This window comes from Grampus griseus (assembly GCF_964374135.1).
Source record: "Grampus griseus genome assembly, chromosome: 10".
Classification (NCBI taxonomy): Eukaryota; Metazoa; Chordata; class Mammalia; order Artiodactyla; family Delphinidae; genus Grampus; species Grampus griseus.
The window spans coordinates 52,556,076-52,580,602 of record NC_139004.1 but is presented as its reverse complement, the minus strand read 5'-3'; the positions used below and the strand labels follow the sequence as shown (position 1 = coordinate 52,580,602).

At 48.5% G+C, this 24,527-nt stretch overlaps 1 protein-coding gene across 1 annotated transcript in view; it reads right to left on the bottom strand.

The window, feature by feature from the left end:
* TRIM71 (tripartite motif containing 71) overlaps positions 1-23,030 on the bottom strand; it is a gene marked incomplete at both ends in the record, with an annotated part of 57,987 nt that extends 34,957 nt beyond the window's left edge. The window contains one exon of the mRNA XM_082663773.1: positions 22,170-23,030. Within this exon, the coding sequence (XP_082519899.1) occupies positions 22,170-23,030 (861 nt within the window). The remainder of the gene's footprint in view (positions 1-22,169) is intronic.
* Between the last annotated feature and the right edge of the window lie 1,497 nt (positions 23,031-24,527).

Sequence of the window (24,527 nt, the reverse complement as noted above, 5' to 3'; positions counted from 1 at the left end):
AAAAAAAAAAAAAAAGATCCAATGTGCACCCCACCAGCCATCACTCCATTTGACAAGACCCAGCATCCCTTACTTAAGGGCCACTCTGTAAAGCCTGTCCCAAGAGCTGGACAACCTCAAATGCCTTCTTCATTAAAAATGAAGCTTACTGAGGAGTTTACTGCTTTATCTTAAAATGCGGAAGAATGAAAATAAGGGAGGAAACTAGGTGGGGAAGGATCCTCTCAAGTGCAATAATCACTCAGCCCTTCCCATCTCTCCCCGCCCCACCCTGTCCCGCCCACCAGGATTCCCCTGCTGTCCCGGCCAGTCACACCTAGCTCCAGCACCCAGGGGGCCCTTGCTCGGTCACAAACTTTCCAGCCCAGGCCCCACTGGGAAGGGCTCAAGCCACCACCCCAGTAATCCTAAAAGGTTCTCCACTCCACCTCCCAATTACAGAAAACCAAGGGCATCACCATCAATTAAGCACCTAACTGCCTAAAGCCCGGGCAAAGATGCACAGGAGCCTGGCCCCTGCCCTGGGAGAGGGTCATTTATGAGCATTAAGCCCAGAGTAAGGCAGGCTCCCAGAGGCCCATAAAACTCCCAGGGGAGGAAGTGGGGATTAACCACTTCCTCCCACCCCTCAAGAAGGGGTTCCAAGCTCTACCAAATTGCAGAATAGAAGGGTTCCCAGGGCAGGAGAAACGGGGGACGTGGGTCAAAAGATCCCATACCCGGGCCACGGCCTCTACCAGGGGACACGACTAACCCTGGGGTCTCTCAAGTTGCTTTGATTTTTACAGATGAGGGCTTCTGGGGTCCTGTTGCCCCTGCAGTTCAGTGGGGCACAGTCTAGCAAGTCTCCTCACCGCCCCTGGCACGGGTCTGGACTCTGTCCAGGGAGGGACAGGGCGTACACGAGGATTACATGTTTATTTGACAAGTACTATGCTGGTACAATGGCTTAATTCTTTTACATACGCATCAGCCAGATTTATTGGGTTGAAAACTGTCCCTATCCTGGGCAGTTTACAACCCCCTCATCTTTCACTCAATTTTTATTGAAACTTATTTCAGCAGCTCTTACCCAAATCTAAGAAGAGCAGCTTACAAAGAAAGCCAACAACATGCAGAACCAAGCTTGAGTCAGCAAAGGAGAAGCATGTCAATGAGCCGTCCTGGACTGAAACCAGGAGTTTGGCTCTGAGCTTCCTGGCAGTCAGAGCAAAACGGGCAATACGCCACAACTATGTCATTGTCAAACCATCCGCTTGAGAGGACCAATAGTTCTCCTGGCAGCAGATTCAGACACAGCAGCGAACCTGTAAATCCCCTCCTCCGGGAAACACTTTAAGGTCTGTACGTGAAACAAATACACAGCTGGAAACACACTCGTGTAACCTGCTCTCTGGGCTTCCCTTCCCGAGTTACAGAAATCCCTGCTGAAATCCTCCAGGGACAGTCTTTCTTTTTCTTGCTAGAGAAAAGTAGGTACAGGAGAGCTTCCCCAAAAATCCTCTTCTAGAAATCTCAAAAACTACTCTTCCCAAACTACTGCCCTAACCCTTCAAACAGCAGTGCAATCTACCCCACCCCCATGAGGGCCTAGGGGGGCGGTCACTGACCCCAGAGTGTTTGGCAGCAATGGACCAGGAGTGCGGGAAAGAGCTAAGCTTTTTCCCACCTCTGAGCTGGCATTTGGTTTCCAAGCTAACTTTCCATCTCCAGGACCCCCTTCCTTTGCCAGAACCTGCAGTGATTGGGGTGGGGGTGAGGAGGTCAGAGGGGTCCTGTTCTAGGTATTCTGTCCTGTGAAAAACTAGTCACCTACGAGGAACTCTGCAACAAAAGGGTCTGTAGGACCCAAATGCAGAGTGGGGGAGGGGTGGATCCTGCAGGGGGTGGGGGGAGCCTTTCAGCTTGGGGATTTCAGCCCGTCCAATAGCTTTAAGGAGTGGCAGGAGAACTGCCATATATACTACAGCACTACAGCCCAGTTAAATTTTAAATTCTAACAGACAATTTTTTGTATAAGTGTGTCCCAAATATTGTATGAGACATACTTGTACTAAAAAATTGCTTACTGTTTATGAACTAGGCATCCTGTGGGGGGGTCTAGGAGGGAGCTAGAGCTGGCAATCCTGGTCAGGAGGCTTCCTGCTGAGTTATGGGGGGGTTTCCAGTGGAGTGAGGCAAATCTCTTGCCAGAACTTTTGAGATTACTCCTCATTGGCTTTGTGACAAGGTTTGTTGGTTTGTTTTTATTTTATTTTATTTTTTAATGAGGGGAGGGGTCTTTAGTGTGACTGTGGTCAGGACTAAAGCTGGGGCACTTAATCCAGCCCAGGGGTGACTAAGCTGGGAGATGCAAACCTCACCCCACCCCACCCCCCGCCCAAGAGCAGAGACAGAGGCTTCAATGGTGCTGGCCACTCAGCCAAAGCATCAACATTCCAGGAGGCAGCATTCCCGCCCTTCAGGAGGAACAAAGGGCCTGGGGAGGAATTCCTGCTGCCCCAAGCATGGGGGTGGGGTAGTATCCAAAGAAAACTGGGCAGAAAAGAGTACCCCCAGCAAGAGGCGCTAGGAAGAAGCCCATTCCCTCCAAGAGGAATGAGAAGGTCCAAGGAAAGCCTCCAGCACGGATATTAAAATTCAGCCCTACAAACACGAAATGCAATCTGGGGGCTAAGTCTCTATCCGCGATGGAGTAAAGTTCAAGAGAGAAAAAAATCTAAAGGAAACAGGCCAAAAGTTCGGAATTTAATCATTAACTTTACCTTGAGGGTCTTCTTTGTATTCTTGCTACCGGCTGGCTTTTACTTAAAGTAACCAATGCGCACATTTCACTGTCCTTCAGAGAGGGTGGGATTCGCGGGCTTGTTTTTTAAACTACAGCTCCCGCGTCACCACAGATGATCTCCCAGGCAGATTCTAATCGCAGATCCCCAGCACAAAGGAACTTCGGAAGGAGGGGAGCAGGTGCGGGTGAGAACTGGGGGAATCAGCCTTGTCTCTGACCCACGTACGGGGGGCACCCACCTCTGGGGACCCCAGTGGACAGAATCTTCAAACAGCTTGAGGGGAGATGAGAGACTTGGGCACTCCAGGGCCTCGGTAACGAAGTCTGAGGACAGACTGACGACTGCGAGGTTCTCTTTTGCTTTGAGGGCAGAGGTTTTCCAAGGGTGACACCGCTCCCTTGGAAGTCCCCTTTCACCATCCCCAACCACAGGTTTTAAAGGGGGCCCAACAGCTCCCTGGAGCCTGTCTGAATTAACTCCGTAAACATTGGTTGAACATTTGCTTTGCAGATAAAGTTCTAATCACCAAGGGGTCCTCAGCAAAGTGCTTTCCAGTTTTTCAGATGCCCTCAAACGCTCCCAGGCCTTTCTTCCTGGAGACCACGACCAGTCCTTGCCCTCCACCTGAGTCCCCTCCCCACCCTCACTTCACTCTCGCTGCAAAAAAGAAAAAAAAAAATCATTTTCACGCCTTGTAGCCGGTTCTCGCGGTATCCTATCCTTACTCCGTCCCAGCTCGGCAACCTACTACTTCCTTCAGCAGCCCAGTTCTCACTGGGGGCAGACGCCAAACACCAGGAAAGAGGAAGAAGAGGGCAGAAACCAACTCTGGATCCTGACAGAGTCAGGGCAGTTGAGGACCCCTCCCCCCACAGCAGCACTCAATGATCAAAGGACTCAACAGTTCTGCACACGGGATACAGCCTTAAAACCAGGGGAAGGTGGTTCTGAATGACACTTAAAACAGCTGGTTCAGGGCAAGGAACTGCCCCCACCCCTAACCCCTAAGTGAAGCATCCTCTGGTAACAACTCAAAAGTTTCTAAGAAGCTCAAAACCAAAATTTTCTGAAAAGGAAGGGTCTTTGGGAATGGAAGCCACCAACCTGTCACCTCCAGTTGAGTTGGCAGACCTGGGAAGCTATGAAGTTTCTCAGAAACGCTCAGGACCACAAGCCTAGACTCAAGGATAAGAACCCTCTGAAGGACACCCAGGACGCTGGCACTCTGCTCGTAGGACTTCACTCCTCTACCGAGTTACCCTTTCCTGAGCCCTGGAAATTTTTTTTTTTTTTTACACATAAGCATGTAATACCTAATCAAAAACAATTTAGTACTTTACATGTACATCATTCACCAGAATACCCCCAAATCCCCGGGCACTCTATTTCCCTGTATAGTGATGTAAGGGTCCCCAGAAGGCAACCTCTGTTCTGGTCCTTTGTGTCCTCAAACACCCGGAGAGAGCAGGCACATGGCCGGTGTTCAATGAGAAGTGTGTTGATTGAACGGAATTCACTTCCACATTTTCCGAGCAATCCTTGAGGAATTTGCCTCCCAGCAGGCAAGTGCTTGCTGGAAAACAATGTTCCCTGACCATTTGCATTGTGGCCCTGAAACAGCAAATGTTTAAAACAGGAAAAGAAAGGGGGGGGGCTGGTGAAATCTGGGCCTTTGCAGAGGCCAAAATGCCTCAAAGGTAAAGATTTTAGGGCGTTTTACAGCTACCTCCACCTCAGCAATAAACCAGGACATCAGACATGGCAACTTTCCGTCATCAGAGACTCATTCACATCCAAAGGCCCATGTCTCACTCTAGTTTCCATAAATCCTCCCCAACACCCATGACCAGAGCAGCAGACCAAATTCTCCAGAGATTAGCACTGAAAGGTACTACTGCAAGGGAACTTTCTAGGGTGTCTTGATTATGATGGTGGTAGTATAGATGTATAACTTTGTCAGAAGTCACCATCAAAATGCATGCATAAAAATGAGTGCATTTGGTTGTGCCTACACTACACTGCAATAAAGATGATAATGAATGAACAAACTGTATATTGTCATGCAAGGATGTGCTAGACTATTAGATCTAAAAAAACAAAGCAAGATGTAGAACTACAGATGCAGTATACAAATATTTTCCCAACAAGTTCATTAACATCAGTGTGTGCACAATTAAAGATTAAATAATAGGGACTTCCCTGGTGGTCCAGTGGCTAAGACTCCGCGCTCCCAATGCAGGGGACCTGGGTCCAATCCCTGGTCAGGGAACTAGATCCCGCACGCAGCAATGAAGACCCCACGTGCCACAACTAAGACCCGGTGCAGCCAAATAAATATTTTTTTAATGTAAAAAAAAAGATTATTAAATGATAAATACAGTCATAAAGGTAATGTTGCAGAAGCATAGGAAATGAGACCAATGATACACTCCAACCTCTTACCAGTAGTTACATCTGGGGAGTGGAATCAGCAAGTTGTGTATTTTTAGCTACTTAGCACTTGCCTGTGTTAAAATGACTACTTACTTCTCTTCCAGTTAAAAAGCCCAATGAAGATAAAAACCAAGCGGAGAAACGGCAGGTCTGTAGGGCCCTGCCCAGTAATTGGTACACAGTAGGCAACAGAGCAACACATGCTTAAACACTGACTGATGTGTAACAGGCCTACACCAAATCAAGCATTGCCACTTATCTGTTATCTTATTTCCTTAGTAGCCACCAAACATCAAAGAGATTTTTCAGAGATCACCGGTATATGACCACAAAGCATGAACACTCAATATACATACATTAAACTGCAACCCAGTCGGCGTTCACTGAGTACAGGCCTTAACACACCCTTCTCTTCACCCCCAGCTAACAGCTATATTCATAACTGTTTCCCAGAATTGTACGGGTTCAGAGAAAAAGGGGAAATGAGACCATTCACTAACAGTCAGGACACCAGGCTCATCATTTGTTCTAGATAAAATTAGACCCCACCTCCTATAATACACTAAGAATGTATTCTAAGGTAGGATTAAAGACAAAATATGTAGAGACAGTAGAAGACGATCATAAGTGGCAGTAAAATTTAAAATGCATAACAAGTTAAACTAAACTGAGGCAAGCCCAGGACTCTTAGAAATCCACTGCAACAAAGAGCCAGTACTCAATATTTTGGATAAAATGCCTACAAATTGATTTTTTAAAAACCCAGGAGGGGGCTTCCCTGGTGGCGCAGTGGTTGAGAGTCTGCCTGCCGATGCAGGAGACACGGGTTCGTGCCCCTGTCCGGGAGGATCCCACATGCCGCAGAGCGGCTGGGCCCGTGAGCCATGGCCGCTGAGCCTGCGCGTCCGGAGCCTGTGCTCTGCAACGGGAGAGGCCACAGCAGTGAGAGGCCCGCGTACCGCAAAAAAAAAAAAAAAAAACCAGGAGGGAGAGGCCCGGGAACCAAGGCAATTTGAGGAGGAAACCCAAATGGTCAATAAACAAAAAGACGCCCACCCCACAGTCATCGCAGAAATGCAAAGTAAGCCAACAGGACGAGCCATTTTTCTCCCATTAGATTGATGGCAACAAGGCCGGGTGGGGTGGGAGGAAATGTGGCTGGCGAGGAGGCAAATTAACATTTCAAATGTGCCTCTCCAGCATCTTAGCAAGTCCCCGGCGGGGGGAGAAGGGGGAGCCAGGGGGATCTTCCCTCCGGAAGCAACAAGTACACAAATTGATGGCAATGGCCGATGTAGAGAAAATCCCACATAAGGGAACAGCTAAATTAATTTCACACCATGAATGCCAAGTTTGGAGCAGTAATGACTAGCAAAGTAAGTACAGGAAAAAGTACTACATGTTTTTAAAGACTGTATGTCTATACTCTGTGTGTGTGTGAATGGCTGTTATGGTTTGGAAGAAAACACACTCAGATCACACACTTTGGGAAGAAGTAGGACTGGGGGTACACTTTAAAAATTTTTTTACAGATAATCTGAACAAAGATATTTATTACTTGCATAATTAAATAAGGATTAGAGTTAAGTGGTCCAAGTTACTTCCTGGGAGGGAATACAGGTAGCCCTGAGAAAAATCTCAATTTTCCATTCATCCAGCAACTACAAACTGAAGATGGTGAAGGAAGGAAGGAAAGGTCAAATAAATAAAGTCACAGAGACATATATATTCAGAAAAATTACCACCCAAAATGACAAGTGCTGTGAAGTCTAAACAAGTCAGTTAAGGAAAAAACAAAAGTCAGTTAAGGAAAAAAAAACTTCTCAATGTTGTTAAAAGAACACAAATTTAAAACAAAATTGCTACCTCTTCCCCCTTTATAGCCCCTGTCAAGTGTTTGCAAATGTTCTATGGTTTGTATTAAGCACTCATTCATCCGTGTTCCTCTTTTGTGTTCACTGTGGCAAACCTATCCGCATTTAGCACCAAGAAGGGGTGAGACCCTCCCACAGTGAGTGACAACATTTACAAGTGCCAACTGAAAGTCGAGGAGCTGAAATAAGAAGGACCAGGCAGACAGGACAGGGATACCTCCCCCAGTTAGTTTTTTAGATTTTTTTTTTCTTAATCTGCTGAAACCACAGAATGTTATGCTCTGGATACTCTGGGCTCCCCCCATGCAACACCCCCTCATCTGCTGAAACCATAGAGTGTTATGCCTTGGATACTCTGGCTCCCCCCATGCAACACCCCCTCCATCATGTTATACAAGCCAACATCCAGGACTCAACAGAGCCTGAAACTCAATCCTTTCTCCCAAACTAAGGCCCAATATCCCCTCCTCATCTTCATCATCTGATCTTACATGCTTTTAGATTTTATTCCCATTTATTTATCTATTGCTTTTCATGCTTTTTTTGTTGTTGTTGTTGTTTTGTTTTGTTTCTGGTGGAGAAGAAGAGAATTGGTTTTGCATCCCAACAAGCAAAGAAATGGAAAAAACCTTGAAAATAAATTCTGTGGGGCTAGAACAAATAGGCACTGATGAACACTAACTTCAGACAAATTCTGTGCTTGGTTCTGCAGTAAACACGATACAACCAATACAGGAAAAAAAAAAAAAAGGACCACTGATATGAATGCTGAAAACAGCAAATGTGAAACACCATCCGTCCTTTTATGAGCAAGCAAAATGTTTGCTTTCCAACTTCAAAACTAGCTGCACTAGAAGCATTTTCACAGTCTGAGATGCCCAGATATATTCAGTGCTTTTCTTTGCATGTTTCTGTATGTTAGTTACTAACATTTCAATACAATTAACAACTATACCTCAGTTCTTGGATCTCAAGGTACGTCTGTCTTTTTACTGCACAATATACTTAAGGATGAATAAGATTACAAAATTAATAGATGTTGTGAACCCCAAATGTTGTCCACAATTAACCGCTATCTCTTGCTAAGAGAGGATTTTGCTATGCCTTCATAACTTGGTTTCCACTCATCACCATAAATATAAACTTAAACACAAAACCCCCTTTTCCCCAACTAACCTTCAGTTTAAAGTGGAGACACAAACCTAACTTCATTTACACTCCCTGGAGGCGATTCTTTCCAAAATTCCCTCAAAGTTCCAGATATTTGGGTTGGTCCATCGCTGATGAGAGCTATGCTTTTTTTATTTGCACCCATGTGGCTTTTTAAAAATCTGGTTAAATTGGTAAAATAAATTTTCCTCTTCGCATATTCCTCTAAATCTCTGAAAGCTCTGATAAAGCTAACAACAACAACAAAAAGGGAAATAAAAACCAAAGGGGGGCTTCCCTGGTGGCACAGTGGTTGGTTAAGAATCCACCTGCCAGTGCAGGGGACACGGTTTCGAGCCCTGGTCTGCAAGGATCCCACATGCTGCGGAGCAACTAAGCCCGTGCGCCACAACTGCGGAGTCTGCGCACCACAACTACTGAAGCCTGTGCGCCTAGAGCCCATGCTCAGCAACAGGGGAGGCTGCCGCAATAAGCCCGCGCACCGCAACGAAGACGAGCCCCCCCTCACCGCAACTAGAGAAGGCCCACGCGCAGCAACGAAGACCCAACGCAGCCAAAAATAAATGTCAATAAATAAATTTATAAAAGAAAGAAAAAACCAAAGGGAATTTTTCTGAGAAGTTATTAAAAATAAAGGGCAAGACTGGTGGGTGGCTGGCAGGTGCTTCCACTGCCCCCTGCAGCACTGTCCCCAAAGCAATTCCTTCCCTTTGAATTTCTGTCTTCACTTATATTTATTACTTTAGAAATTCTTTTATTGAAGTGGAGTTGATTTACAGTATCATGTTAGTTTCAGGTATTCAGCGCAAGGATTCAGTTATATATGTATATATACTCCTTTTCAGATTCTTTTCCCTTATAGGTTATTACAAAATATTGAGTGCTATACAGTAGGTCCTTGTTGTTCACTTATATTTATATATAGCACACATTGCAATTTTTCATCAGAAAATACCTCATTTGATTCTCAAAAAAAGACAGCCCTAGGCAGACAAATGCACATGTTACCATCCTATAGAGTGATGAGGAAACAGGAGGCACAAAGCCACACACTTTTGCTGACAAATGTTCCTGATCAAAATGGAGGCTCCAGCAGAAGACAGTGACCGCCAACACTCAACACTGCACTGCTCATATTCCAGGCATTAACATAAACAGTCACCATCGCCAAAAACAGGAAACACGAGTGCCCTCCAACTGGCGAATGTATAAACTGTTGTACATTTATACAATGGAAAACTACTCAGCAACAAATAGGGAGGCACCACTGATTCCAGCGAATGCAGCTGGGCAAGTGGAAAAAGCCCGACTCAAGGAGTCAACACTGTCAGATTCATGATCTTCTGGAGAAGACAAAACCATAGGGCTGGAGAACAGGTAGAGGGCTACCTGAGGCTGGGGGTCGGAGCATTTGAGGTGATGGGATGCTCTGTACTGAGCATGGTGGTGACTACACTCTATGCTCTTGTCAAAAGGTGCAGAATTGTACACGAGAAAAAGGTGAATCTTACAATGTGCGTTATCTACCTCAATACACAAAAACGAATACCAAAAAATCAAAATAGGAAATCACCAGACTTAGTAAGAAGTGAGGCCTTCCCTCTCGGCCTAAGGTTCTGCAGCACAAACTGCCCCCTGAACTGCAGGACAAAGCCAGGGGGGTGGGGTGGGGGCAGGTCGTCCCAAAGGCCGAGGAGAGGAAGGGGAAGCAGGGAACGGAGCTCCTTCCTGCAGGGCCGAGGCTCCTCCCCTCACTCAAGATTATAACCATAATGGGCTGCACGGGTCTAGCTCACACCAGGGAGGTACCCACGGATGCCCCGGTGCACCAGCCTTTGGGGAAGGCAAGGAGAATCCCCCAATCCCAAACTGGTTGTGTAAGCTCCACAAAGAAAGGGATTCGGGGCTATTTTGCTCACTGCTCTTTCCCCAGGGCCTCCTGCTTTACACCAAATCCGATTTCATAGAAATTCAGGTCTGCTTACCTAGAAATTCTCTGCACTTGTTTCATTTTTATTTAAACTGTGTTAATTACACAAACAAGTACGAAGAACATACATAGGTCTGGGAACAAAAGCAGCAGCCTCTCTTGGTAAGCACATACATGACTCAGAGAGCTGGAAGCAGGGCGTGGGCTATCCGTGGCTGGTGCAGCCTGCTGGCAAGTCAACAGCAAGCTGGGTTAGTCGAAGACTGGAAACACACTGACAGGAACGGCACTGCTAACTTTGGACACGTTCTGGTCCTCCTTAGCCTGAGGTCTCCCCCCGTATTTTCATGAAATTTTCAAATGGAATCAAGCACCAAGTGGTGCTGCCGGAGGAGTGGCCCAAGTGCGATTCCATCTTCCCAGCTGTGCTGCTTACTGAATTCTTATTGTCTCTCAGCTCGAACCCACCCTCCCGAGTAAACCACATCTCTGCTTTGCCCGCTGAATCCCTGTGACTCGGACAATAGGGGATGTGAGGGGGAGAAAGGCTTCGCTCTCTGCTGTCCTGCTTCCTGGGTGGTACCCTCAACAGACTTCTTACTCCAGCGTCATGGGTCCCTGGCCAGACCCACAGGTACCCTCCTATGTCTTAACAACTCCAACCTTTTCTCTTCCGATCTCCCAGCCCTTGGGTGGTAGCCGCTTCCCACAGCTGCTACTTCCCAGGTACCCGAGTGCTCTGCTCTCTCCTTGCACTGCAGCTTCTCAGTTAACTCAAATAACACTGACAATTCTTTACATTAAATGACCTGTTAAAGTAACTAAAGTGGCTCTGGCTCCAGACTGATATTTATTTCTTCTATGTATCAGTAACCACCCCCGCTAAGGAGGATAAAAAAGAAGGGGATCCCTAAAAAACAGAACTACGAAATGACCCAGCAATTCCACTCCTGGGTAGATATTTGGAAAAAATGAAAATGCTAATTCGAAAAGATATGTCCACCCTTATGTTCACAGCAGCACTATTTACAATACCCAAGATATGGAAGCAACCTAAGTGTCTGTGAACAGATGAATGGATAAAGATGTGGAATAAATATACAATGGAATACTACTCTGCCGCAAAAAAGGAAATTTTGCCACTTGCAGCAATGTAGATGGACCTAGAGAATACTATGCTTAGTGAAATAAGTAAAAGACATCCGTTATTCGTGGAATCTAAAATATAAAACAAGTGAATAGCAAAACAGAAACAGACTTACAGACATAGAACACAAACTAGGGACTTCCCTGACCAGTCCAATGGTTAGAGACTTCATGCTTCCACTGCAGGGGGCACAAGTTCGGTCCCTGGTGGGGCAACTAAGATCCCTCCCACAGCAGTGAGGCAAAAAAAAAAAAAAAAAAAAAGAACACAAACTAGTGGTTACCTGTGGGGAGAGGGAAGTGGGTAGGGGCAAGATAGGGACATGGGATTAAGAGGTACAAAGTACTATGTATAAAATAGATAAGCAACAAGGATATACTGTACAGTAGAGAGAATTATAGCCTTTATTTTGCAGTAACTTTTAATGGAATATAACCTAAAATACTGAATCACTATGCTATACACCTGAAACTAATATAATATTGTAAATCAACTATCCTTCAATTTAAAAGGGGGTGAGGGGACCCTAACACCTTTCTTAGGGGTGCTGAAAGGAAAAACTAGATAAAAGATCAAGACTGCACACCCTCCTCTAGAGTCAATCCAATGCAGGCTCCTTGAAACCACTCCTGCCTTTCTTCCATCTTCTACCTAAAATCCCACCATTCTCCAAGATTCATCTTAAACTCCTCTCTTTCAACCCAAACTCATCTCCCAGTCAGAACCTCTGTTCAGATGCCACAAGCTTTTAACACTTATATTTCCTCTGGTAATGTAAATGCGACCATATATAAAGTAGCCACCCAGGAAGGTAAGAATCCCCCTTCCCCATCAACTACTTTCTTCCAGTTCTGTCTTCCCAGTAGGCTAACCACAAGGCTCCAGCATCCTCAGCAAGGAGCATAATTCCTAGCAGAAAACAGACATTCAAATATTTTGATGACAAATCTTAACACATCAAGTCCTGTCAGCAATGAGAAACCGCCCAAATTATTTCATGGTATCAAATATCGCTTGGCCATCAACCAGGAAGTATTTTTTTAAGAAGGATAAGCAACATATTTAATTTCAGGAAGAAGGAATTTTACCCGTTTGGCTGCAACTTGCGGGAAAAATTGAAGCCAAATTTTTTTTTCAGGAGACTCACACAGTTATGTACACGTATATTGAAACAAATTTTTCTAACTCCTTCTTCCAAGCATCTTCGTATAAATCATAACTTCCCTCCACAAATAGGTCTCTAATACTACTCCTACCATTTCCACCTGAAAGGTTAAGTGACTTGTCCAAGGTCACACAGCTACTTCCGCGTAACACCAGGCTGTGAACCCAGGTCTTCTTACTCTAAAGCTCATGCTCTTGTCTTTACATCAAGAAGCTACAAGCATTTTCCCACTTACTGTTCCCCTTTTAATCCCCCAACTACATAATGTGAGAGAGAACATTTTCGGGGCATTCTGTGGCTTTAAAAGGAAGAGATCTCCTTTGTTTCTGGCAAAGGGATCAAGGCAGCATCACTGAGCATGTTCTAATTAAACCCAACTTGCATCACCACTGAGAACCAGCAACCTGGCAACATCTTTCTCGAATTGGTCCTTAAGTCCACTAACATCAACCAAGGCCAGATCTGGTGTAAGAGCCCCACCAGTGCCAGAGTAGCTTCTCTGAAGTGCTGGGGCCACAGGGCAAGAGTACTGGGGCAAGGGCGGATGGGAGTCTCCACTGCCTGAGATCACGGAAGAACAGGCCTACGTTAGAGGTTGGCTGACAGAGGAAGTACCCTTCTCACTTTGATACTGTAGAGATCTGCTATGAGACAGACATTATTTCAAGAGACTAATTAAAACTCAAAGCCTCGGACTTCTCCCTGGTGGCGCAGTGGTGAAGAATCCACCTGCCGATGCAGGGGACACAGGTTCAAGCCCTGGTCCGGGAAGATCCCACATGCCATGGAGCAACTAAGCCCATGAGCCGCAACTACTGAGCCTGTGCTCTAGAGCCCGTGAGCCACAACTACTGAAGCCAGCGCCCCGGGAGCCCATGCTCTGCAACAAGAGAAGCCACCACAATAAGAAGCCCGTGCACCGCAACAAAGAGTAGCCCCTGCTCACAACCAGAGAAAGCCCGCGCGCAGCAACAAAGACCTAATGCAGCCAAATAAATAAATATATATATATATATCCAAAAAAAAAAAAAAACCTCAAGGCCTCTTCCTTGCTAAATCATTGTTCTGATAATACTTCGCATTAAGTTCATTCTGGAAGGAGAAGCAGTCACGGTAATGACGGTCACACTCACTTTTGCCAAGAGACCATACTGTGGTCCATTTGTAATTACCTGTGTGCTATTTAATTTTCTCCTTAATAACTTAAAAAGACCAAAAACAAGATAAAACACAAGAAGCTAAAGATTCAAGCAAGAAATTTAATATTAAACATCAGACTTGGGCTTCCGTGGTGGCGCGGTGGTTAAGAATCTGCCTGCCAATGCAAGGGACACAGCTTCAAGCCCTGGTCCGGGAAGTTCCCACATGCCGCAGAGCAACAAAGCCTGTGCACCACAACTACTGAAGTCCGCGTGACTAGAGTCCGTGCTCCACAACGAGAAGCCCGCGCACCGCAATGAAGTTCAGCCCCCACTCGCCGCAACTAGAGAAAGCCTGCGTGCAGCAAGGAAGACCCAACGCAACCAAAAATAAATTAATTAATTAATTTTTTAAAAATCAGACTTCTATGAACTAGTTTCAAAAAAAATAATAAATTTGCCAAATATTGTACATAAATAGTAGTGTGGGGAGTTCCCTGGTGCTCTAGTGATTAGGATTCCAGGCTTTCACTGCCATGGCCTGGGTTCAATCCCTGGTCGGGGAACTGAGATTCCACAAGCTGCACAGCACAGCCAAAAAAAAATTTTTTGTTTTAATTAAAAATTTTAAAAAATAAAAAATAACTAGCAGTGTGAAAAGAGTGCTAGACTAGGCAAGTTCCTGCTTAAGTCATTTCATCATCCCAGCCTGTCTCCCCATTTGTAAAGTAGCAGTTTTTCTATGATGATTTAAGGCCTTTCTTGTGATAACTGAAGTTTCCTCTTCAGGAACACCTAAACACACACCTGACAACACCGTGAAATTAAAGCTTATAAAATATTCCAGTCCCTGAAATCAGACTGTTCCCTTGAGCAAGTTGATCCATTTCCTTGAAATGTCATGGTGCCAAAAAAGATCAAGTCTTTAAAGATTAATGGTTGTCAAATACATCATATAAAATGTGAACAGAAACAGTGGCCTTCCATCTCTAAAAAAAAAAAAAAAGCTGAGGGCATTGATGTAGCCTCTAAACACAGTTGTGCCCATCTTTTCCCATAGGCTCGGGGAGCCCTATAACCCTAAGATGGTCTAGACCAGAAGTTAAAGTTGAGGTCCAGTTTTTCTAAGGTGAAACAAGTTTTATGCATGTTTCTCCAGTTCACTTTGCATCACCTGAAAGAATCACTACATCCTTCCGTTTAGATCATAGTAAACTGACAGAAGCCACAATTTCCAACACTGACATTAGTTTTCTTCTACAGCATGCCCTCTGGAGGGAAGAGGGGTGGGGTGAGGAGTCTGCTGCAATACTCAACAGTTTATTAACAAAAGCTATTACAAACCACAAGGTCCTACTGTATAGCACAGAGAACCATATTCAGTATCCTATGATAAACCATAATGGAAAATATATTTTAAAAAGAATATATATATGTATAACTGAATCACTTGGCTGTACAGCAAAAATTAGCACGTTGTAAATCAACTATACTTCAATTTTAAAAATTCTTAATTAAAAAAAAAAAAAACCTGGGACTTCCCTGGTGCCGCAGTGGTTAAGAATCCGCCTGCCAATGTAGGAGACACGGGTTCAAGACCTGGTCCCGGAAGATGTCACATGCCACGGAGCAACTAAGCCCGTGCGCCACAACTACTGAAGCCGGTGCGCCTAGAGCCTGTGCTCCGCAACAAGAGAAGCCACCGCAATGAGAAAATTGCACACCACAACAAAGAGTAGCCCCTGCTCGATGCAACGAGAGCCCAACACAGCCAAAGATAAATAAATAAATTTATAATAAAACAAAGCAAAGCTATTATAAGTGCTTACAATTGGCTTCTACTGTGCTACAGACTCTTTAAATATGTTAACTGGAATCCTTAACAATGCAAAGTGTTACAGATGAGAAAACTAACGCAGAGCAAGAAATCTCAACCTAAAACCACACTGCCTAAATGCTTAAGTAAAAATAAAGCTATATAAACAGACAGCTTTAATAAGAAATATCACAAAAACATTATCCCAACTCCTACTAAAACTTCCTTTACCATATCCACTTTTCTGCTCAACACTTACCCAGTACAAGCCTACAGATGATCCTAAGAGAAAGATCTCCCTCTGACATTGATCTCAAAGAGAGGCTGACGGCACAGAACAAAATCTGCGGATGTGGTCTATATAAACACACCATAATCAGGAGTGTTGACACAACCTATTCACAATTCTCATTTTTTAAACACCTGTGCTGAAGATGTTCTATCAGATCCATATTCAGCAGCAAAATCTCCATGTGCAGACTTTTTAGTAGAAGAACATCTTTATAACTATCCCAATTAGCCAAAGACATTAAAGAAATCTGCAAACTCCACTGGCATTTCAACAAGGCTAGATAGAAGGAAATGGCTGCCCGAACTTTCCAGAAGCAACAATAACAACTAAGGATACAGTTGCTGACAGATGTTTGACAGAGGCTGGGCAGGGGGGTTTCCAAAGCCCACACAGGGACCCTCAAAATTCACAAGATGTGGGAGCCATGAGGGGAGCCCTCAGTTGACACAACTGACCTGACCCACTTCACTGTCTTGTGCCCACTGCTCGGTTTCATTCAAATCCCATTAATATATATATATAAAAATCCCATTAACGATGACAGAATGTGCAATTTTGCACAAGCCTGTTGGATAAACAATCACAATCAAGAAAAGCCTGTCAGATAAATAATCACAATCAAGAATTGCACCCTTGGGACTTCCCTGGTGGCGCAGTGGTTAAGAATCTGCCTGCCAATGCAGGGACACGGGTTCAAGCCCTGGTCCGGGAAGATCCCAAATGCCACGGAGCAACTAAACCCGTGCGCCACAACTACTGAGTCTGCCGCTCTAGAGCCCGCGAGCCACAACTACTGAGGCCACATGACACAACTACTGAAGCCCACGCACCTAGAGCCCATGCTTGCAACAAGAGAAGCCACTGCAATGAGAAGCCCACGCACCGCAACAGAGTAGCCCCCGCTCACCACAACTAGAAAAAGCCCACTCGCAGCACGGAAGACCCAACGCAGCCAAAAATAAATAAATTAATTAATTTTTAAAAATTGGCCTGATGTCTTCGGATTAAACATGAATCTCTCAAAATTTCAGGTGGGTGTTAGTGGGAGATTAAACCCAGGCATTAGGGGTCTTCCCCTGTTTCATTCCACCATACCTTCAAAGCCAACTGTAAGCCAACTATCTAAAACATGAAGGAAACTGGAGATGCAATCTGAAGAGGCAAGGAATTACACTGGAATAGGGTTTAAGCCAAAGTTTCAGATGTAAATTGCCCACGCTCACCCCCCCACCCCTCCCAATTTTTCTGTTAACAAGCCAGAGTCTTGTCAATCAAAACAGTCAATCTGGTTTCAGTCAACTAGGTTTGTGGGTACAGACAAAACCTCAAAGGAAGAAGAATAATTTAGTATTGAAGAAGCAGGAGGTCACATCAACTGAAGAGGAAAGATGGCTCAAGCCTCATCCTGTAAGTCACAAAGCTTGAAAGGTCAAAGAACGAGGAACAGAGTGGGCTGCAGTGGTGGCACCTTTTGCTCCCTTCAGGCAACTGTAATTCTTTATCCGCTCTCTTCCAAAATAAGAGAGATGGCACAAACAGCCTTAGTGAGTCAAGCCTTCAACTCTTTTGTCAGTGTTATGGGGAAAAGGGGGAGGAAACGCTACTTTGAAACCGCCTGCATGGTAGAATTCTTCTCAACCTTTCGCTTAAGTGTCAAGAAGAATGACATCGAAATGGTCCTTTATTAGCTAAGAATGAATACATCTGAAATAAACCTTGCCCTGTGTGAGGAGCTGGCGAGTAAGCAACCCATGTGACTTCAGTTAGCACCAAAGGAAATAAAATTTGGAGGGGATTAAATTTCAGAGCTATATAGAATTATCAAGTAAATTAAAATTCCTCATAATCAGAAAAACTTATAAAACCCTTTCTTCTGGCAAACTACCTCAACAACAAAAGCATTTTAACCATTTCACCTCCTCATTTAAGGCTTCCTCCAAAACTAACTCCCTTTCTATATATGCACAGAATTTTTTAAATGAAAACATAAAAAGCCAAACAGCTGTGTTCAAAATTTTACATGTTAGGAGAAATTAGAAAACTACACATTTTAATGTTGGTTTTAGTGACCTGAAATACGTTTTAAAATTACATACGTGTGCATTTTCTTCTTTTTTTTTAATTGGCTATGCCTCGCAGCTTGTGGGATCTTAGTTCCCCAACCAGGGATTCAACCTGGGCCCTCAACAGTGAGAGCATGGAGTCCTAACCACTGGACTGCCAGGGAATTCCCCATTCATCAAGCATTTTCTTAATTCAACAGATTTCAATCTACAAACATCCACCTGCTGAACTAGATTCAAAGCAGGAACCTCCAATTATTTCCAAGGTATGGAAAATTTGGTTTTCTGGTGAATAGGTGAGATGTGTGTGCTATGCAGACACACATCTACCTAGTCCTATAGAACGGGTTGAAGATGCGGCACAGAAACAACTAGAATGCACATTTCTACTCACTTTTTCTCTCTTGTCCTTAAAAAAAAAAGGCTCTTGCTATAAATTTTACAATGTACAAAACACACACCTATTATTTTAAAACATACACTGAGTATGCATGCCCAAAAAAGCTTAGACTCTGGGAATGCAAAATAAAATACATTGGTGCCAATACTGGTACAATCCCCATTTACAGGAACTTATTCAAAATAAGATACAAGAATTCATTCCACAACCAATTATTTTAGGCAGCAAACCGTCTTCCTCAGTGGTTTGAGGCTGATTTTTTGAGAGTGGTTTTCTGGGGAAAGATAGTCTCCCCCACAAGCCTAGGATGGCTCAATACTTAGGGTCACACTGGATTGGAATTCTAGAACCTATATTTCCAGGGAGTGAAAATAAATTGTATCAGCACCTACACCCCATTTTCCATACAGGACACTCTGGAAAATCCACCCCCACCCCCGCCTTCATAACGGGGAACAATACTGCCATCCTCGAGCTACAAAATATCCCTCGGCTCAAGATGGCAACTGGGTCACCACCGCCCCCCTCGGCCACCCCCGCCAGTTGACAGGGCCTTTCCCGGGGACCGGAACAGGCTCAGACCCCACTCGGCTTCTCGCCATTTACAGAATCCTACCGCCCGACCTCTAAACACACTCACACACCCTTTCTGCTTCCAGTGTCGCCTCCAAGGCAGCCAAGGGCTCACATCCCACGTGCAATTAACACATTAAATCGTGAAGGTGGGAGCAGCGCGCTCCAGTCCCACTCAACTACCTAACTCTCCCCCCCAGATGCGTGCAGACCCCGTCCCGGCCCCGCCGCCTCCCGCTCGCCGAGGCGGGCTCCGGGCCGGCCGGGCTGGGGCTGACCCACCGCCGCGGCGCCTCCGTCCGCCTCTCCCAGGCCCCGCGGGAGGCGCGCGGCCAGCGGTCAGGAGCGCGGGCCCCCAATTCCCGGCCTGGCTAACCGCCGGCCTCGGCGCCTGCAGGCCTTTCGGACTGACCACCAAAGCGAAAAACCCAAACTCTGTTTTTTAAATGGACCAAATACAGAGTGGCAGCAAACAACCCTCACCATTCCGTTGGAAAACCCTCCTTTTAGATTTTAAAATTAAGTTTTAAACCAGTGCTCAGAACACCACCTTGTCAGTCCTGAGGGGCCATTTCCGGGGGGGTGCGGGGAATGCTTAGGAAAGCAGTCTGGGAAGAGACCCTACCGGCTGCTTCCCGCACCCCTAGGTGGCCAACTGTCGGAGGCACCCTCCTTAAAATTAAAGGGGAAGAGCCAGGCGTCGGGGCCCTCTTCCCAAGGTCAGGTGGCATTAGTCACCATCAGGCAAGGGCTCCCTGAATTATTTAATTGAGCCTGTTGACCCGGGAGGCAACTCAGTGAAGGAGCACGTTTCAAAAACTGAAGTAGAGTGTACCTACTGTAAAACACATGGATTTAGGCATCCAGTCCGTCACAATCGAATAGAGGACAGGACGATAGTCCTCCACATTGCCCTCAGTCTCCTTTTCCCAATCCGAAGAATGGTTTTTTAAAGGAACAATATTACTAAACTGTGAAGGATCACTCCCTTGGAAGGAAACGAAGAATTTAGGCCGTGGGTGGGATCACTTCTGTGAACCTGGTGCTTTCCCTCCCAACACTTGACTTCTCCATTCACAGCATTGGTTTGTCCCTTTAAACTTAAATTCCCTAACATTCCAAATGCAGGAACGATTAAAGAGATCTAACAACTGTTTTCCAAGTTTTCTTCTTTTAATGAAAAACCAAGAAGGGGAAGTAGAATTTTGCTCAAAACTGAGCAAATGTCATGTTTTAAAAGGATAGTTGGTCTAACAGTGTAATATCTTAGTGCCTCTGCCAAACAACTTCAACCTAGTATTGCACACGTTAAAAAAAATCTAAATGTTCAGGGCATCCAGGTACCTCCCAGGGTGAGGGGTGCGACACTTCACACGCTCCCATACCGTTTGAATGGTTTAATAATTTAAAAAGTGTATAAACCTTTTACAAGTGTGGCAACACTGAGCATCTACTGTTTTAACCCAAATAAAACGTATGTGGATCTTTAACTGGGAATATAAATAAAACCTGACATTTAAACTCAACTGCTGGGAGGGAGGGTTCAATCAACGCCCCTGCCAGGAGGGAAATTGTGGCGGATTCAAGCCGCCCTCTCCCTCCCCCCCTTCCCCTCCCCCTCGACGCTAATCTTCCCGGCGAATTGGCTCCCTCTTTCCATCCCCGGGATTCGGATCAGTATTTAACTCAATCCATTTTTGAAAGAACCTACTAGACACATTCAGCCATGAATGTGGGAAAACTTTAAAGATGAGTCCATTCAAAGCTTAAAAAAGGAAGGAAAAGAATAGCTGCCCCTTAGGCTTCATACCGAGAAAGAAACTTTTAAAATGAGGCGTCCACAACAAGTAGATTAGAATTTCAACTTTTTTCCAATAGGAGAAGCCGGCTTAAGGCCAGCAGGCAATAGCTCCGCCCTCCTCCCCAAATAACAGGTTAGGCGTGGAAAAGGCTGCGCTCGGCAAGCCTCAGCCGCGTTCGGAACCAGCACGCCCACTCCACCTAGCACGCAGCCAACTCGCACCAGGAGCCGTCTCCTGCCCGCGCCCAGGGCAAGGCTAGCACCAAGTCTCACAAAGGGGCTACAGGTAGATCGCATTAAGTCACCGACCCTCTCAGCAGAGGCTGCGCCTCAAAGCTTCTGGCCCCGTCCTCCAGTGGGTTCGGGTGAGTGGAAGGTGGCACAAGATGTGAAAAATAAGCAAGAACGGTTTATTCAACAAACAGCCAAAAGAGCCAAATAAGCTCAAAGGCTGCTGTGCAGCCCGCGGACTCTGCGCACCCGGTTCGAGCCGCGTGCAGCTTGGGTCGGCTTGTTTTCCATGAAAAGTCGAGCCCCAGGTTGAATGGGGTGGGAACACCTCCCAACCAGGGAAACCGGTTCCCGCAGAGATCGAAGCCGGGGCAGGCGGGGGCGGCCCAAGGACTTCCAGCTGGGTGAGGGCAATGGGCAAGGCCCCCCGATTCCGCTGTTCCCGGTGCAGCGGTGGGCCCACGAGGCCGAAGGGCGATTCCATACAAGGGAGGTTCAGGGGCCAGAACACGCTTTTTCCACGGTGCGGGAATAGAACCGCGGAAGGCTGTTCTTACTCCATACAAGGAGGCAACAACTGCCACGGTGTCCCAACAAAAAGCACAGTCGTCCCCTCACAAGCGCGCACGTGGAAACCAGGTCTACACGCGCAAGCGCACCCCACACTCACCCACACGACCATCTCCTCCTGGCTCATGCCCTACTTAAAAGCAACAATCAACGAGTTTTACAAACAAAAATAAGGTTGGGGAAAAAAAACTAAAGGAGAACCCTCAGCATGCTGGGAGGCCTCTGGTGTGCCCGCACAAGGAGACCACGTCTACACATACACACGTTTCCATCTCATGTCTTACTTAAAACAATAGCCTGCACGCTTTGTCAAACAGGAATGAGGAAATCAAAGTCCCTAAAGAAGAGGGGGTGTCTCCAACCTCGGGAGCCGTCGGAGGGCAGAGGAGGGACCCTCGCACACGGAGGCCAGGTCTACACAGTCGCACACAACTACCTCTTCCCAGCTCATGCCTAACTGGAGACAGCGGCTGCCACATTTTGCCGAACAGAAAATTGGATACGGAAGCGGGGGACTCTGCGTTTTGGGACCCCTCGCAGCTCGCACAGAGGCCAGGTCTTCTCCACACACACTTTCCGGGGTCAGGATCTGCTTCGGGCAGCGGCTGCCGCGTAGCCAAAAGAAAAACGAGAAATCCGGAAGGGAGAGGACCCCCTCCCCTTGCTGGGGGGCCTGCCCGGATGCCCGCACGAGCACCCACGCGGCTCCCCGGGTACCAGACCCGCGCCCCACGCCGCCCGGCCGCAGCCCCCGCGGGAGCGGCCCCCGAACTCACCTCGTCGTCGTGGTGCTGGCAGAAGCCGAGGCGCTCGGGGAAGACCGAGAGGATGGAGAAGGGCGCGCCGGGGAAGGGCGGCCCGAGCCCGAGCTGCTGCGCCGCGGCGGCGGCGGCGGCTGTGGGGCCAGGCGGGCCGCGTTCGATGTAGTGGTCCTTGGTAAGGCGCACGCGCTGGTGCGCGCGGACGCAGTTGTCGCACAGGTGCTCCTGGCAGTCGAGGCAGCGCGACGAGGCCGCGTTGCCCTCGTCGCAGGAGCTGCAGCCGTGAGGCCGGCGCAGCAGCAGCGCCGACGGGGAGGCCGCGGGGCCGCCGGGCGCTGAGCGGGGCGGCGCGGGCGGCTGCGGCGCTGGCGGGAGTGGCGGCGGCGCCGAGGCAGAAGCGCGCGGGTGCGCGTGGTGCGCGTGGTGTCGGTGGTTGCTGTGGCCGCCCGCGCCCGCCGCGGCGCCGGCCCGCCCGTTCTTGGGCGGCGGCTCGTCAGCCGTGGCCACCACGGCGTCGAGCAAGTTACTGAGCAGGAAGGCGGACGAGGGCAGCGCGTCCATGCCCGCCGCCTCGGCCAGCACGACCTTCTGGTCGCACACAGGGCAGCGCAACTTGAGCGGCTCTCCCGGCGCGCCGCCGCCCGCCGCCGGCAGCCGGTGCGCCTCGAGGCACGGGCGGCAGAAGGCGTGCAGGCAGGGCAGGACGTGTAGGCGGCGCGCCGCAGCCCCGGGGCCCCCGCCGCCGCCCCCCGACGACGTGGAGGTCTGCGAGGACGACGACGACGCCGACGAGTTGGAGGAGAGCGGCGCCGGCGAGCCGCACATCTCCTTGCACAGCAGGCAGATCTGGAAGTCGGTCTCGGAGAACGAAGCCATTTGCAACCAAGCCCGGAGGAGGGAGGAGACCAGAGAGGAAGAGGAGGAGGAGAGGAGAGCGCGGACAAGGAGGGTGGGGGAGCCGCCGACTCACTCAGAAAAAGGCATCAATTAGGCCTGCGATCCAGGAGCCGGCACCAGAGCGGCGCGGCCCGCTCGGCCTCGCCGCGTCCGGCCCGCGCGCTGCCACCCCCGACGCTGCGGGCATTAAATGCCACTCTCCGGAGGCGACACAGATTCCTCCCGGAAAAGGACGCGGGGGCCGCGTGCTTTCCCGAAGCGGGAGCGCCGGAACAAGTCCCGACACGCGAGGGGCGAGCGGGGGCAGGGAGGTCAGAGGACTCCCTGGAGCAGCTGTAGCTTAGCTTCTCGCCAGCCGAGGGGAGTCCCCCCCAAGTCGAGTCCGCTGTACAATCCCAGTCCCGGCGGGAGAAGCAGAATTTGGTTCGACGAGTATTTGGTGCGTGGCTTTTCTTTAAACGGATTTAGTCTCTTCTTGGGACAGGAAAGCTCCCCAAACTAGTAAAGGCGGGAGCGGCGCGATGCCGAGCCCGTGTCCCCCCGCGCGACGCCGACCGCCCCGCCGCATGACGCGGCGGCCAGGGGCTCCTGGGTGGCCCGGCGTGCGGCGCTCCGGGCTTGCGCACGGCCCGGCGCGGCCTCCCTGCAGGGCGGTCGGCCCCGCCGCAGCTGCAGCTAGTGGGAGCCCGCTGCGGCCGCACGCGTGTAGTACGCACGCGCGCCCCACGCGCCTCGAGTCTCCCGCGCGCCCGCCGAGCCCGGCCGCGCTGCCGGCGCTTAACACGCACGCGCGCCCCACGCGGCCCTGGGCCCTCTTGCCCCCGCCTCGCCGGGCCTGGGCGCCTCCAGCGAGCTCCTTCTCCGGTTTAGCCGCGCCGTAACGCGGGACCACAGGTCCCCGCGGGCCGTCGTGAATTATTCATCGGCAGGAAGATATTAGATGTACCCGCTGCCCGCTCCGCGCGAGCCGTCGTGCAATGCTATCCGAGCTCCGCGCGCGCCCCGCGCCCCTCCTCCTCCTCGCGTCCGTCCTCTCTGAAACCTTGGCAGCGAAGGGGGATCACATTTCCTTTGTCATCGGGCCATTTCGCCCTCGCGTTGGTCCCCCCCCCTCCGATCCCGAGCCGCGGGGACGGAGCCTCCACCGGGGCGCGCCGGAATCAGTGGAACCGGCAATGGCCCAGCGCGGTGAGCTCGGGAGCCGCGTGGTCAACGCCGCCGGCCCGCTCCCGCGTCATCTTCTTTCTGAAACGAGTCGCCGAGCAAGACTCGGGTGGCCCCGGCAGCGCTGCTGCGCCTACCGGGCTTTGCTCGCGCCTTGCGCCCTGGTCTCCTGGGGCTTTGAACAACTCCCCAATTCGGGTTGCCTGCGTGCACGCGCGCGCGTGCCCCCTCTTTCTCTGCTTTGCCGCCTCTTCCTCCTCCTCCTCTCAGTACGCTGGATATTGGGACTGATCGGAATTCGGAATCCTTTTA